This window comes from Psammomys obesus, unplaced genomic scaffold (genome assembly GCF_907164565.1).
Source record: "Psammomys obesus unplaced genomic scaffold, mPsaObe1.curated_primary_1811, whole genome shotgun sequence".
In the NCBI taxonomy this organism is placed as follows: domain Eukaryota; kingdom Metazoa; phylum Chordata; class Mammalia; order Rodentia; family Muridae; genus Psammomys; species Psammomys obesus.
The window spans coordinates 3,393,127-3,410,401 of record NW_026585643.1 but is presented as its reverse complement, the minus strand read 5'-3'; the positions used below and the strand labels follow the sequence as shown (position 1 = coordinate 3,410,401).

General features: G+C 45.9%; 1 protein-coding gene and 1 pseudogene across 5 annotated transcripts in view; both read right to left on the bottom strand.

Moving 5' to 3' along the window:
* The window catches only part of Ift88 (intraflagellar transport 88), a 91,754-nt gene that overhangs the window by 2,670 nt on the left and 71,809 nt on the right, over positions 1-17,275 (bottom strand). For all 5 annotated transcript variants that reach the window (XM_055616873.1, XM_055616843.1, XM_055616865.1 and 2 more), the window contains one exon: positions 10,461-10,527. In XM_055616873.1, the coding sequence (XP_055472848.1) occupies positions 10,461-10,527 (67 nt within the window). The remainder of the gene's footprint in view (positions 1-10,460; positions 10,528-17,275) is intronic.
* LOC129683888 (60S ribosomal protein L35-like) lies at positions 1,909-2,372 on the bottom strand (annotated as a pseudogene).

The following is a 17,275-nucleotide window of genomic DNA, read 5'->3' as shown; positions in this document are numbered from 1 at the left end:
AGAAAGAAAGAAAGAAAGAAAGAAAGAAAGAAAGAAAGAAAGAAAGAAAGAAAGAAAGAAAGAAAGAGGAGGGAGGGAGGAAGGAAGGAAGGAAGGAAGGAAGGAAGGAAAAGGAAGAAAGGAGGGAAAGAGGGAGGGAGGGGGAAAAAAGGAAGGGAGGAAGGAAGGAAGGGGCAGAGGAAGGAAGGAAGGAAGGAAGAAAGGAAAGAAGGAAGGAAGGAAGGAAGGAAGGAAGGAAGGAAGGAAGGAAGGAAGGAAGGGGGAAGGAGGAGGAAAGGAAGGAAGGGGGAGAGGAAGGAAGGGAAGAAAACAAAAACACGAACAATCCAGGAGTGGTAGGCCCATGCTGAAATCCCAGCAGTGGGAGGTGGGGACATTCCTGGGGCTCATTAGCCAGTCAGTACCTAATCTCATTGGCAGACTTCAGGCCAATCAAAGAGTCTTAAAAACAAGATGGACTCTTCTGAAGACAATGCCTAAGCTTGAGCTCTGGTCTTCACACATGTGTACACACAGATGTGTATTCACCCACGTGTGTGAGTGTTCACAAGCACGTGTGTGCACAATCCCCCACTAACATTAAATCACTGTGTAATTACATACTTCACTGAATCGAAAGCCAGTAAGTGACTACTATTTCTGAGGGAAGCTATAGTATGAGTTCAGGAAATAAAGGTCTGGGGAGCAGCTCTTCCTTTCCGTGGCCATGGCTGGAGAGGCAGAGGTCTGTACCTTGCCTTGGGTTACCTCACAGTTTGTAAAGCTGGTTTTCCCACTGTGCCTTGCCCTGGGTGACTCCCTCCTAAGTACAGATGGAGGGCAGGATGACCCACAAGGCACAGGCTCATATGTAAGTAACTTCCTCCTAAAGGTCAAAAGGTGCTGCTGGTAGAGTTATCTAAGTGCACTGAGACCTTGTGAGCACACGGGCAGAGCAGAACTGTCATAAAGACCAGCCTGTCACCTGACCATCTGGCTTGTGCATGGGACCAACAGCAGAGGACCTCTGCCATCTGTCCACTATTTACCCATCACTCCTGCACCTACCTCCATGGCCTCCAGAGCCCTACATCTCACTTTTGCAGTTGACCTAACCTTGCGCCTTGTTTCTGCAGATGCAGAGTCTCTGGAAGCTTCTCCAACAAGGTTCTTTATCTAACACGCCTACCCTACCCCTACCTCAACCCACAGACTATCTGCATCTCCATCAGCCTTCTGCCTTTCACTCTAGAAATGCCTCTCTGAACTCTGTGGAGCCCCCTTAATTCTTTAGTAATCATTATGTGATCTACACATGCATACATGGAGACATAATAACTGTGTGACATGCAACTGTTATCTGAGTTAATGTTAGTTCTTAAGACAGGGATCAAAGAACTTAAGTTTGCCCAGCCATCAATCAAGGAACTGCAAAATTACTTGGCAAATTGCACCCAGCATAATTTTGTTGTTTAATTCTGACATTGTGGAAAGACACAGATGTGTCCATGTATGTTCCTGACATAGCGTGCTCATGACAGTAACCCTGCAATCCAGGCTTCCTGAGTGCCAGCCCAGCAGCACAGAATAGCAGCTGCCTAGCTGACAGAAGGTACAGCCTGTGACATGTGGCCTTTCTTCGTATGCATAACCCTACCTTCCACAGTTCCAGCCTAATAATGTAGTGGGTTCTACAAACTCTGGCTGTCTTAGTACATGCAGTAGCTTAACACTTGGAAAAACTAAACACATAAGCTCTCTTCTCCCCCACCCCTCCACCCCCCCATCCTCAGCCCTGTTCCACTCTGGAGCAGCATGGGCTTCTTGGCCCTTGCGGGCAGGTCTGCCGTCTCAGGAATGCTCCCAGAAGCTTGCTCACAGCAGTGCTGCTTGGTTGGACCCCAGCCTGTCCTTGTGACCAGCTGTAACTTTTTTTTTTTTTTTTTTTTTGCCAGTTTTGCACTTTATTGTCGTTGCCACCTCAGGCCTTGACTGCATACTTGCGCAGCGGGTATAGCCTCTCCTTCCGCTGCTGCTTCTTGGTCTTCAGCTTCTCTTCGTGCTTGGTGAGCCGGCGGCGCATGGCTCTAGTCTTCTTGGGCCACAGGTCCAGAGGCTTGTATTTCTTGCCCTTGTAGAATTTCCTGAGGTTTTCTTTTTGAGTCTGATTAATGACAGTGAGGACACGGGCAATGGATTTGCGGACGACTCGTATCTTGGACAGCTTGGACGCGGCACCGCCTGTCACCTTGGCGACGCGAAGCTGAGACAGCTCCACCTTCAGATCGTCGAGTTGTTTCAGCAGCTCCTACTTCTTGCCGCGCAGGTCCCGAGCCTTAATCTTGGCCATGGCTGCGCTGCTCACTGCTGAAGGCGCCTGGTTCGAGAGCCAGCTGTAACATTTTTGTGTTACAGTTTTTACATGTGCACTTTTTTCCCCCTTGTGACAAGGTGATCCTTAAAAACATTTTTAGGTTAATTTTATGCCTATGAGTGTTTTGCCTATGTGTATGTATGTGCACTGTGTGAATGCCTAATGCCTGTGAAGGTCAGTAGAAGGGATCAGATCCTCTGGACTGGAGTTACAGATGGTTTGAGCCACCATGTGGGTGCTGGGAATTGAACCTGGGTCCTCTGCAAGAGCAACACATGCTTTGAAGCCCTGAATCATCTCTCCAGCCCCCATGACAAAGTAATCTTTCCAGCAGAGAGTCTACTCACTAAACTAAGTAAGGTTAGGGTCTAACTATGTCCACTTCTACCATGTTTGTTTTTTTTTTTTTCAAAAATAAATTAATTCAGTGCCCGAGAGAGGCACTCTCTGGTTATTTAGAAAGAATATGCTTCCTATTGAGGCAGGTAACCATGGAGAGTAACTTGGAGGATGCACACCCCCACTTAGCTTGGGCTATGCACCAAGCATTCTCTGAACAATGCAACTAGCAATCTGCTAGCAGCCTGGGACTTCACCTGACCAGAGCCGTGTATATAACTGCTTTAAAAGAGAGTAAGAAGTCGCTCCCCTGAGCAACCCTTTGATAACCCCTGGTTTCTGCTGAACACATCCTAGAGTGCCATCTGGGAACTGCTGGCCATGGGCCAGTCCATCCTGCACTGGTTTTGAGCAATTAGGCTCACTAGGTCCTCAAATTAAACTTTTAAAGAAAATCCTCTTCTTACCATCTTATGCCTGTGCATAACAGGGGCATCCGTAAAATTAAAATTGTATGTATTATGGGAAGGGTACACGCAGTGAGCAAGGGCTTATGGAATCCAAACTTGCCAGTCAGAAGAGACAACCACCTAAATTATGCCCATACTAACCAAACTCCCCCTTGAGTTGACCTCCAGAAAAGACACCCCAAAGCAGTAATTGGTGCCCTTGAGTCCGCAGTCGGGTGGCCTGCCGTAGTCTTGACGGTGCTTGTGTCAACTGTTCTATTTCTTTGCTTTGATAAAGTTTCCTCGCCACCCTGCAACCTACATGTGCTTTCATTTCATTAAGAGGCTAAGAACCTGGAAACAACTGGCCTAGACCCTGCCCACTGATAACATAAGAATGAAAATTATTTACAGTGGTTGATAAATTCAAGGCAGTAAAAAACTGTAAAGAGAACATTAAAAGTATTGTAATTCATTTTTGTTAATTTTCTAGATGGTTCGAATAAGGTCGAGATTTTCGATCAGATCCAAAGCAATGATTTGCCCAAACTGAGTAATATTACATTTACGTAAGTAATGAAAATAAGAAGACCACATGGGCCTCTCACCTTCAGCACCGGTGACGGTGTGGACTGTCTTGAGTGTTGGAGGAGGAAAGGGCACTGACTCTGGGCACCCGACAGCCCTAGGGTGGCTTTTATCTTAAATATTTCCATGAGGTCACACCCATAAAACATTTTAAACTACTAATAACATTCCTTGCATTTTTCTCCTTTTATGGATCTCTGGACACTTTCTACTTTACATTATGACTGCACTCTGGCCGCACCTCTGGAAGTTATGTTAGGGCATCCAAATTTTAGGGCTTCTAAAGGCAAAAATCCTCCCTAAAAAGATAGCTAGGAAGGCTGATAGCAGATCCTGTCTAGGGTAGGGAGCAGGGGTCTACGGTAACTGCCATAGTGTGTGTGTGTGTGTGTGTGTGTGTGTGTGTGTGTACGTATGCATGAGGACGTGTGCACAGAGGATGAGCTCAGATGTCACTCATCAGGTCCTTGGACCTCGCTCTTGAGGAAGAGTCTCTCATTGGCGTGGTGGCTGCTGATTAAAATGGGCTGGCTCATGGCAAAGCTGCAGATATCCTGTCTCCGCCTCCCAGCACCAGGATCACATACAGCTCATTAGGTGGGTTCTGCTTGCATGGCGGGGACTTTACAGATTGAGCTATTATCTCTCGAGTCCTGACAACCTTTTAAAGCATGTTCTGTTAAGGACATGGACACTGGATTGTGTTATTTTATGTGTGCGGGTGTTTGGCTGCACATGACCTGTGCATCACCTGCATGCCTGGGCCTAAAGAGAGACCAGAAGAGGGTGCTGGATCGTATGGAACTGGAGTTACAAATGGTTGTGCGCTGCCATGTGAGTGTTAGGAATTGAACACAGGTCCTCTGCAAGAGCTCTGAACTGCTGAGCCATCTCTCCAGCCCCAAGGGCACAGACATTTCACAGGTCTTGGTGAGTGAACATTATCATTCCCAGCAGGGTGGAGCACTTCAGACCCCAGTAGGGGCATTTAGTTTGCACAGACTTGCCCTCTAAGTGCGGGGACTAAAGGCACATGCTACCACAACGTGGCTCAGCAAGACCCATTTCAAAACAAAATCAAAGATAGGAAGCGAAGAAGGAAAAACAAGGAAATAACTGATAAAATAAGTTTGTGTGTTGCTGGGCAGTGGTGGCACATGCCTTTGATCCCAGCACATGGGAGAGAAAGGCAGGCAGATCTCTGTGAGTACAAGACCAGCTTCGTCTATGTAAACTCACTTCTTCCTCTTGGCAACTCCCATGAAGGTAGGTCCTATTTTCACTCTCACGTTACTGACAGAAACTATGACAAAGAGCTTAGTGACTTGCTCAGACGAACTTACCATATGGTTTGACAAAGGAATTCATAGACACCAAGTGAGTTCAGGGACTGGGGAACTAACCATAGTGAAATTAAACTCAGGACAAGCTAAGGGCCAGAGGAAAGGCATATGTTCTACTGAAGATGCAGAAGTGGACCACACAAAACCACAAGGCTGTTAAGGGAGATGTTTCTGGAGGTAGCTGAGATATAAGGCTAATCAAGCTTTAGGAGAAGATCATGGACACAGAATCTCACAGCTTAAGAAGTGTATTTGCTATGACTGCACTTTGATAACAAGGAAAATTCCTAGGTACTATCTGTCACTACTATGATAGAAAGCTTAGCTGAGCAGGGTTTGATGTACTCCAGGCTTGAGTCTTTTTGTATGAACAACTAAGAAAGGGTTACACAGCTCTCAGTGGCTGGGGAAAAGCAAAGCAGAATATTTTGGAACATTTGACTATCACAGCCTTCAAATCCTTATGTCTAATAATTTGGTCTGCTGCCCATTCACTTGTATAATGTGTACAGATGTGTTAAGTCTAGATTATCCATGGTCTGGCTTATAGAATTACTAAGCCAAATGGAACCTGCAGAGCAGCTTAACAGTGGGTACTAACACCTGTGAAGATTCTAACACTGCGGGACTCGGCCTGGTGTGTCCCGTGACCCTATAATGCTTGTCACTAAGGATCTGCCTGCGGCAAAGTGGTCAGACACCGGGGTGTCCGGTAAAACCAGCAACTTCATCTCGCCAGTGAAGGGCTGCTCAGGTGGAATCGGCAGGAGCAGTACTCAGACAGGGCAGTCCCCAGTCAGGCCCTCGGGGCTTGCTTCTCCACCAAAGGGGCCTACTCCAACCCTCCAGCTACAGGTACAACACCTCCTAGATATGACTGCAGTGACTACTCCAGGACACGATCTAGGGGTATCTCCATTGCTGGGGCCACAGGAGTGTCGCCTTTTCATGCTCTGTTTGCAATGCCATGAAAAACCAGAAACAATATTGAAAGCTGTGCTAGTTCAAAAAACAAAATCAGTAACAAAAAACAGCTCATTTGGGGACTGTAATTTCCAAATCAAATTTGGACTTCTATAAAACTAAAATGTCCTTCAGAAAGTTGACTGAAAAGTGAATTTCTGTTCACTGAGCCACAGTGCTTTCTTTCAATATGAAATCACTTGGAGCATAAAAGACACATTTTCAATGGACGAATTAACATCTAGGACATTGTCAAAATCACATGAAAAAACACAGCAAGCCACTAAAATTACACAGAGCAAACCAAAAGAGCAATTTAAAACAAAGCCTTAATGACATAGTACTCAGATTAATCACAAAAGCATGCTGGGATAGCAAATGCTGTACTGTCCGGAGGTACTCTGTGGCATGAGGACAGAGACACAAGCGAAGCAGACATGCCTCTTAAATGGAGGCATCACACTAGCCGAGAGGAAGGTTATCCCCGCCCTCAGTTTATCCATGAAGAACAGAAATACCAAGCCTATCAAAACTTTGAAACTGTAGAATATGTGGCTTTGATTTTGGACGCTGACATTCATCGTGGCTTGATTTTTCTTTTTCTTTCTTTCCTTTTTATTTTTTATTTTGCATGTCTATCAATATGTTGCTAAACCCTGACCCCCAAACTCTGCTTGTAAAAGAGCAATGCATTTTTCCACGTACTTAAAAAATATTTAAGAACACTTCAGTTTAGCTAATTTTATAAAAATGAATTTCTGACACTCCTGGGCATGCTTGTGGCCTCAGCACATGGGACACTGATGCATTAAGGCTAGAAGTTTCAAGCCGTGGTGTTTACATCCAGCTTAAACCTGGGCCAACCGTAGCAAGGGTGTCTCCACACACCTACAGCAATAGGTGTCATGTATTTGAGGATAATTCCTGCACCATAGAAAGAGGCATCTCAAGGTCACATCTTGTGTGGCAGTGACGGGGTGAGGCCCAAGGCTGGATGATCACACAGGCACATGCTGGTAACTGGCTATGGTAAGACCAAAAATGACCTTCCCTGTAGCCATATCACACCTAGGTTTTGGTATCAACTCAGAGTGGAGCCATGGTTCTTCCAGCATGGGCTGGGTTGCTACAGCAGGAATAGCAGGGCCAGGAGCTCCTAAGACTTGGTAGTGAGACTCCGGCAGTAGGCTTTGGCCGTCTAGCCAGCCTTCCCATGACTCCAGACCTACTGTGGGGAGGAGGAGGTGAGTATTTTCTGATTCGAAAATACAAACCCAGAACTCTCAGAGGTGAGCCCTGCAGACAGCTATGTAATCCTGGCACATCCTGGACACGCCTTTCAAGTGCTGCCTGAGGCCCTGCCTTCTGTATTTGTTTGTTTTGAGACAGGGTCTCCCTGACTACCCCAGAGATCCACCTGCCTCTGCCCCTGAGTGCTGGAACTAAAGGCTCCTGTATGTTTTTAGCTTAGGACAGGCTTTCTGTGGAGCCTTTGGAAAGCTTTCTGATCTGTGGACGTGTGGAGGTCGAATACTGCCATCCTGGAAAGACTGCCAGGAGTCACAGGTTAACCACAGGAGTGTGGAGAAGGGGCTCTTTCCCTCCAGGAACTGCTAAGCGGGAGCAAGGGTGCTGCCACCGTGGGCTTGAGGATGTCCTGGGGTGGAGGCAAGACAGAAGAAGGCAGCCACAGCCTGCTCATTCTGGGCTCAGGACAGGTACTGGCAGAGGTACTCACACTGGGCAGCAGGAAGAAGTACGGACGTCAGGACTGACGTGCTTGAGCTGTTAGAAACTAAGGAACAAAGGGCCGAAGCTGAGAAGCCGCAGCACCGGGGAAGGTCCTGGGGTAGCCCTTTAAACTGGTGCCAAGCAAGCTAAGTGACCTGAGGCCCTGCTTGGAAAGTGCCACCAGGGCTGAGTCTCTCCTTAGAACAGCTTTTTGTGAGCATAAAGCTCACTTGTGTGCTAGTATTTGTTTTGGCCTAAAATGGGCTAGATGGTAGAAAGCAAAATTGATTAAAACTGGCAGTGGAACAGTGGGGAGGCGGGGCGGGTGGGGTGTGGAGGCTGGGGCAGCTTCCCAGGACACATAGGCATCTCTTCTCTCACTCAGCTGACTGTGGAGGAGTTAAAGTATGGTATGGAGGGGCCACCAGCAGGGCTCGGGCAGTCTTCCTGTAGCCTGCTGAGAGCCTGGGCAGACTTTCCAGACTACCGCAAAAGCTCATCCTTCACAGACCTGGCTCCCCATGGCAGGCTTTTAGAGTGGAGACCCAGGAGACTCAGGCTTCCAGAGGGACCTCATGGGCTTACACATGAAGCAGCCTGGAAAACTCGTGTGGGTGGTTAGCGTTGGAACAGGCTAGTCTTTATTCTGAAAACTCGAGCTTTTCAGAGAAGTGTTGTCCGCAGAGTATGACGACGAGGCTGCGGCTACTTTTTTTTTTTAAGTTTAGTTTAGTTTTTGAATCAGGTTCTTACTCTGTAGCCCAGGCAGGTCTGGAACTCACTAGCACAGGCTGGCTTCAAACTCGCGGTGGTGACCCTCCTGCCTCAGCCTCCCAAGTGCTGGGCTTGCAGGTGGAAGCCACTTCCCACAGTGTCGTCCTGGAATTTTAGCCCACAGTGACTACTCTCCCACGGATCTGCTCTGGAAGGGAGAGTCATTCAAAAGGCCCAGGACACACACCCTGACCCTATGGTCGTGCACTATCAGTTTACTCTGGGAACCGCCTAGACTTTCTTTCTTCCCTGGGAGGGTGGGGATGACAGGGTTTTGGTGTGTAGTCCATGTTGGCCCAGAACTCCAGATCCTCTGCCTTGGCCCCTCAGGCTGAGATCTGGGCACCATCTGGCCTGACTGAGGAGTTTCTTTTAATGTGTCTACAATGCTTGCTGCACAATACTTGGCTAATTTTTGCACATTTTTGACACCTACAGTTCAAAAGTCTGTAAGCTGTGAAGGCAGGTTTTCAGGTGGCCACATGTGAACTTGCTGGGTATAGGACATGGTTATGCTATGTTCAGCCTTTACTGTCCTCGGTGGAGCTGTTCATATACAGCACTAACTTCTGGATTGACAACCCGCTCAGCTCAGAACCTCTGAGGGGCCTGTGGGCTTTACAGCTGTCTCCAGCTAATGAAGGTGTGGGGGCCTCGATCCTTCAGACTCAAGACTCAGTCCAGTCTAACTGAAGGGTGAGTGAATTCTGTAAAGCAAAAGTTGGGGAGGTACCTGGGAGCTAGGGACAGTAAGGAGACAGGAACGTCCATCAAGCCAATGGATGCCGATGGGGAGGACCACGGCTCCTGGACATGAGAAGCTATCTTTGATACTCCTGAGACTTAGGCTCTCCACTGCTCCTCCTCACTTCTCTAATAAGTGCCATGGCTCACAGGCCAGGAGGTAGAGCTGTATCTGGAGAAGGTGGCTTGGCTTTTAAAGAACTATGCTGACTGGCAAGAACTATATGCAACTGTTTAAACTTATTCTTATCAAAGCAGAGCTCTGAATTCCTGACAGAACCTTTGTCTCAACTGCCATTTCTACTCACAGGCAAATCAGAAAACCCACGTGCATTCCCTCCCCAAGCAGCCCTGGCAGTGGCATTGAAGCTGCGTCTTTCTAACTAGATGTCAACTGTCCTGCCTGCAGGGACCACATCCTAGTCATCTCCACTTGTCACGGTTGTACTCCCGGGTTAGCGCAGCTGTGAGATAACACTGCTGCTTAGTTAGACAGAGCAGGGTCACGGCAGGACTGCACCGTGTGTGGAGATGAGAGAACGCAGGGAAGGCCAAAGGTCTTAATTTAACATTTATCTTGTTCTTCTTCAATTAGCTTCTTTAAAACCATCACATTTCTCTTGTCACTACTAGTACCTGAGAAAAAGGAGTAGAAAATTGACTATAATGCTTTATTAAAAAAATGATGCCCTGGGGAGCCAAAATCAAGAAATTTAAAAAATGTCAAGAACTTAAAAAACATGTAAAGTATTTATGGCTGGCTCACAAGCAGAAGTCTGCTTTTAGGATCAAGATGGGACTTGATCCACATCTCCTCTTTGAGGCCCACTGAGGCCAGACTAAAGATCTGGGCTGTCAGCATCCCCCAGACCATACTACTTCTCATGCTAAGTTCTTTATGTGGGACTTTAAAATTACAACACAGTAAAACCTCATTCATGTGCCCTTCCCCAACCTGAACTTGATTAAGCAACAAGCAGAAGCAGATATATAACCTAAGAACTAAAATATGGTAACATTTACAAACACATATACCAAGTTAGAATACGTGGGGTTTTACTGTGTATATAGGTAGACAGACAGAGAACATAAAACATATGAAAGACACTTGCAGATGGTTTCCGTGTTGCTGGAAACCTGTCAAAACCGGTGTTGTGGCGCACAGAAGGTACTCACCGCTGCCAGCACTCCCCTCTCGTTTACCTCGAGGGCCTCCGCTGCTGTCTCTGCCCGATTTTATGCGCTAAAGCAGAGAGAAGACAAGTGGAGAAGATTATGTGACATTCCTTCAGAACAGCACAGCCAAAGTCAATTCAAAACTTGTATCATCACGTGACCCTCGGAATTAGTTCATCACCACCTAAATGCTGATTCAACAGGAAAAGGACTAAATCCTTTTGAAAGTACAGTGCGACTTCCCAGAACTTGCAGAGTACACAAATGGCATTTTCACTCAACCACCACCACCTTTGCACAGCCAAGCAATTAAAAAGTCAAACGGCATTTTCCTGATAAGAAGGTTCAGGACTCAAACATAATAATAGTTTGGGAAAAAAAGTAGAAGAAGAGAAAAACATGTATGTACCAAAGACTATTATTTCCTATCCTATCCCTAACCTGTAGTGGTCCATTCTAGGGTTCAAAAAAGAAGGGACCCTGACATTTGATATTAAACTTCTAAGATAAAAGCATTATTAAAATCTCACATATAGCTAAGGTTTGGCCAACATGTCTAGGCTGTAATGACTCTATGTGTGAGTGTGAGTTTGACTGTGTGTGTGTGTGCTCATGTGCCTGGGGCCAGAGGTCAATGCGGAATGTCTTTTTAGTTGCTCTTTACCTTAATTTTTTGAGACAGGTCTCTAAACCTGGAAGTCAGGGACCTGGCTACACTGTTTCTGCCCTTCTGTGTTGGGACTGCAAATGTGTGCCATGCAAAGCCTTTTACATGGGTATAGGGTCCCCAGACTTTCATGGAAAGCTGTGATATTCTTTAAATTTCTTTCTATAATATATGGTTCTTCTGTGTTTTGCTTAAATGTCAAACTTTTTATTTAGAGTTATTTTTAATTAAGTACTTTAACACACATAAATATTTTATTTATACACACATATAATTTGTATCAACCCAACAATTTATAAAGAAAATGTAATAACTGTAAATATATAAGCACTGAATGTTGGAGCTCTCAATTTCACAAAAATAAACACCAAAAGGTCACATAGGTCCTGAAATAATAGTAACTGATTTTAAACATTCTTTTCTTAGCTAGATCATCCAAGCTAAAAATCAATAACCAGCAGAGTTAAACTACACTATAAAATAGACTTAAAATACCTACAGAATATTCTATCTAATGGAAATGGGATATACATTCGTCTCAGAAATTCATGGGACAGTCTCTAAACCAGATTATATTGTAGGCTACAAAGCAAGCCTTAGAAGCAGCAAACAAATAAAAACAATGCCTTATAATACCTTTCAAATAAAACTAGAAGTCAACAGCAGGAGGAAACAGAAAACACATGGAGTTGGAGACTGAACGATACTCTGTTGAGTGACTAGTGGGTTGCTGAAGAAATCAGGAGAAATTTAAAAATTATTAGAATCAAATGAAATCTTTACTCATCAGAACCTTTGGAAAGCAGCTAAGGCAGTTCTAGGAAGAAAGCCTATGGCTATGAGTGTACACATTAAACATTAGAGGGCCAATGGGACACATAGCTCAGGGGTAGACACGCCTGCTCTGCAAGCCTTGTGACCTGACCTCAATCCCCAGATCCCACTTTAACGGCAGGAGAAGAGAACCAATCTACAAGGTCGTCTAAGTTCCACATGTGCACTATAGCCACCCCCAATCTCTCTCTCTTACACTCACAATAACACTTTAAAAAAAAATTAAACAGATGAATGGCTGTGGTGGTGCACGCCTTTAATCCCAGCACTCAGGAGGCAGAGACAAAGGGATCACTGTGAGTTCGAGGCTGGCCTGGTCTACAAAGTGAGTCCAGGACAGCCAAGGCTACACAGAGAAGCCCTGTCTCCAGAAACCAAAATAAAAATAAAGAATGCTGAAATAAATAACCTAATGATGTACCTCAAGGTCTTAGGAAAACAAAACTAAGTTGAATTCCAAAACAATAGATGGCAACATTAATAACATGAGATGAAAAAAGTGAGGTTACTACAGATTCCAAAACTCCAGAAGATTATTACAAAAGATGCCTAAACTTACATGCCAAAGGACTGGAAAACTTAGAGATAAATTCCTAGACACATAAAACTAACCAAAATTAAATCAAGAAGATAGAACTAACTTAAACATACCTATACCTAGCAATGACACCGATGGTGTAATAACAAGTCTAAAAACAATGCAGATGGATTCACTGCCAAATTCTACGATATATTCAAACAAGAGCTAATGCCATTGTTCTTCAAATTGCTGTATAAAACAGAAGGAGAAAGAAACTATACCAAACTCGTTCTACGAATCTAGCATTGCCCCAATACCAAAACTGGGTAAGGACACAACAAAAACTGAGAACACACCAGGCAGGTGGGACATGCCTGAGACAACCCCTCGGGCCTGGGACCACTCCAGCCAGGCACCACACAGCCCACAGAGCACCCCTGAGATGACCCCAGGCACCCAGAGGCCCTGGGCTCTACTGAGATGAGCAAGTAGTGGGGAGAGACAGAAGAGGGAGAGAAGCAGAATGGTGTGTGCACAATGAGGAGAGGAGGAACTGCAGACTCGAGGACAGTGAGGAACAGCTGAAGTGAGTAGCTGGCAATGTCACCAGAGGCCATGGTGAGGTCCTAGCCCATGCTGTCGAAAGGGCCATGTCTGTGTCCATTGCCCTGCAGCGTCAAGGTTGTTACCACCAAAGGCCAGGTGGACGTCCCTGGTGTGGGCCCTTGCCTGAGGCCATGCTGATGTCCAAGGGCTTGCAGAGTTAGGTCCGACTGACCACCAGCTGTAGTGGTAAGGAGGGCTGGCCTCACCCCTCACCTGGGCAGTGCTGGTTAACTGACCCAGGTAGTGTGGGTGCAGGAGAGCTGGCCCCAGTGGTGTGGTGTAGGAGAGTTGTCAGGCTGACCAACTCAGCTACCACCCAGTCCCAGCTCCAGAGCTTTAATTAGGCCCACGCCAACATCTACCTCATCTCTGAGCTGCTGGAGAACGTCCAGAGGCTGGTTGTCCAGAACCACAGCTGTAAGATCTCCATGTCACAGGGCAACAACAGGGTATCCTGAGCAGTCCCAGTGAGGAGCCAGTACTAACAGTGTGGTAGAAGCCAGAGGCCTCCTAGACCAAAGGCTCTCACTGCAATGACCATCTGCAAGAAAAGCTGCTTGGGCCAAAAGGTACACTGTGTGACACACCATGACACACTACAGCTTCCACAGTGAGATTCTGACTGTTTGTTTGTTTTCTTTTGGGGAGAGGTTTTCTTTTGGGGAAGGTGGATATGGACGGACAAGGAGATGAGTGGGATTAGTGGGTGGCCATTATGTGAAATTTACAAAGAACCAATAAAAAGTTTAAAAAATGAAAACATTGTGAAATAATTTCACTGAAGAACATAGGGATAAAAATCCTCAATAAAATACTTGACAACTGGATTCAAGAACACAGTAAGGAGATGATACACCATAACCAAGATGGATTCATGGCAAGGATGTAGAACAGTTCACCAGATGCAACATAGCACATAAGCAGATGTAAGCACAGAAGTCGCAGGATTACCTCAAAAGGTGTGAAACGGCCTTTGAGAATATTCCACATCTCTTCATGATAAAAGCCTTGAAGAAACTAGGAATAGAATGAAAGGCCCCAAGTTGCCAAAGCAATCCTACACAGAAAGGGCCATGCTGTATCAAGATATCCAATTTCAGAGCCATCTGAATGTGAAGATGGCTCTTGCATCCTGCTCAGCTGGCCCTAGGTTGGAACAGGACACTAAAGAAAGTCTGAGCTTCCATAACCACCAAACTACTTCATCCACCATACTGTCCCTGTTCTCATCTACAATCTTCTACTCCCCCACCTGATTCCTATTTTACTAACAACCACTAAGCAGAGACTTAATGTCCACGTAGGCTCCTGGCCTGCCCTGGTCAGCCCTTGTCTGGCTCATCCTTCTAGTTCACTCCCCAGGAGAAGCCTAAGCCTCTGTGGCTCCTGTGACTCACCTCCTTCCCAGGACACTGGGAAATGGCCAGGCACACAGATGGACACCACAGGGCACCAGCACTATACTCAGCATCTTGGCGCAAGCCCACAGAATGACCTTCTTTCACTTCTTTACCCATGGCAGGTAAGGTCCTGCCTGCTGCATGAACGAGAGGTGGGAGCATCCCATTAGGCTTGTGGCCTCCTTCCTCACCTGCTAGACTCCAGCTCTTCTATTCAGAGATGCTGTGTGTCCCTGGTGGCTCCCCCCTTGTCTTTGCTGGCTCAGGGTTTTCTCTAACAGCCTGTGTTTACCCAGCTCAACATCCATGTACACTCAAATCAACAAATAATGGCCAGATGGCTCAGTGGGTAAAAGCATTTGCTGCGCGAGCCTGATCACTGAGTTCTACCCGAACCCACAGTGGAAGCAAAGAACCAACTCTTGGTGTTGTCCTCTGACCTTCACAAACTGTGACACATACAAACTCACACACATTCTTTCTGTATCATCTTGTAGCTCACACACACACATTAAACAAATTTTTAAAAAACCAACAAATCAAGCCAGGCGTGGTGGTGTATGCCTGTAATCCCAGCACTCTAGGAGGCAGAGGCAGGTGGATCTCTGTGAGTTTGAAGCCAGCCTGGTCTACAATGTGAGTCGAGGACAGCCAAGGCTAAACAGAGAAACTCTGTCTAAGAAAAACAACAACAACAAAACCCACCAGAGGGAATCTTATGGGCCAACCACTGTTAACAGCCATGACAAAGATTTTTTTTATACAAACCACCAAGATAACACATAGGTTCAAAGAAAAGGAACCCTGAAGCCTTAGTCAGCTATTCACTTCTGACACGCATACCAGGTAGAGGTCTGACCAACAGCACCTCAGGCAACTACATTCTTTCTCAGCAGAGGCAGAGGAAGGCCTCTAGGGACAGAGCCAGCCAACAGCAATCCCACCAGGCCAACCCTTGCGTGCCCTCAGGGTTCCAGAGCTGGGAGTTTGCTTTGCCTGTCAGTGTGGAATGACAAGTAAAGCAGCCTAGGTAAAGCCAAGATAAAACAGAAAGACCTCAGACAGGGCCAGGCTGCAGAGCAGCTCCTGCTAGGCTGGGCAGAGGAAGACAGTCCCCATCACCCATCACACAGAACACAGAAGCCGCAGCCAGCAGGGTGAATGGGAGCAGCCCAGGCACCTCTGAGGTGAGAAAATACGGGTCAAATGGGTGGTTTATTAAGGTAGTGATGGACTGGATCCAGTTTGTGGAATTAGAGGCTTAGAGGGGTTGGAGAAGCCTTCTGGAGAAAGAGCATTAAACTATGAAAGTCCAATAGGTACAGAGGCATAATTTATGGAAGAAGAGCTGATGCAAAGGGCAGTCTGCAGCTGAGCCCTGAGCCTCCACATGTCTGAAAAAAAAAGAGAGAAAATATGGATTATGCATGTTTATATACATTTGTGAAAACACTTGGAAGCCTGGAAGCGTAGTATGTCAAGTGATTTTCACAAGTGTTATGAAAAAATTTTACCTTTTTCTTTACACATTTATTTGAATAAAAAGTGGTGTCAGCACTTGGGAGGCAGAGGCAGGAGGACCGTGAGTTTGAGAGCAACTTGGGTAACTTTGTGAGATCCCGTCTCAGTAAACCAAAATTATTTATGAAGTAATCTGCCTGAATTCCCCCATGCCCTAAGGTACTGGGACCGAGCATAGGGCTGCTTACACACCAGATAAATGCTCAACCATTGAGCTGTAGCCCTTTTAACTAAGACACAGTCTTGTTGAATTGCTCATGTTGGCCAAAAATGTGCCGCCATCCTGCTGAGCAGCTAGGATAAGCTCCCAGATCCAGCTCTGAATTTTTAAAAGAATATTTATTGTTTGAATAATATGAAAAATAGAACAGCACTCTTATTTTGAAAAAAAAAATATGCCAATCCCAGTTAGTACGGGGGGGTGCTAGAGGAAGAGGAGGGAGAGAGAAAGACAACGAGCTAGCACACGCGTGTTCCTGTGGGCACTGTGGGTCCATTTCTCACCCATAAGAAATGTCGATGAAGACTCCGACTCCAGCATCACAAGGTCGGAGACCAATAGTTAACATCTCTGGCCTCTAAAGGCCGTCGATGAACATCAGCTGCTGTTTTCATCCACTGGGCTGGACCCAGGTGTCCCACATCCTCAGCAGGCACTTCAGCTCTGAGTCACAGCCCCCGGCCCCGCAGTTCTAACTAATGTCTGGCTAAGTTGATGTAAAGGGGAAGCTGCTGCTGGAAACATGGAGGAGGCTGCTAGGGCCACGCAGGAACAGGTCACCTAAGCACCATGCTTTGGCTCTCCTTCCTGATGTTAGCAGAAGGAAGATGGATGGTCCCTCCTTCCTCCTCTTCCTTCTGAGGACAGGGTCAGTTCTGAATTCTTAGCAGTTCCAGGTAAAATCTGGGTGTGCTTAAAGTAGTCTTGATTTCAATCACATGGCAATTGCAAAGAATATCTCTGGCTAACTTCTCTCACAGGAAGAACTCACAAATAAAATTATAGGGATCAAGAACTACAGCAAAAACCAAAACCAGCCAACCAAACAAAACCCTAAAAATATGACTGGCCATAAAAATTATCAATATTAAAAAGACATTTGAGAACCCCAATGTGGAAATGTTCAGGTAAATTAAATGTGTGTGTGTGTGTGTGTGTGTGTATATATATATGTATATATGTATGAATCAACAATGATGTCTCTGAAAAAATTTTAATTAGGGAAAAAGCCCTAAGGATTGGTTCTAAATAATAAATGCAGATAAC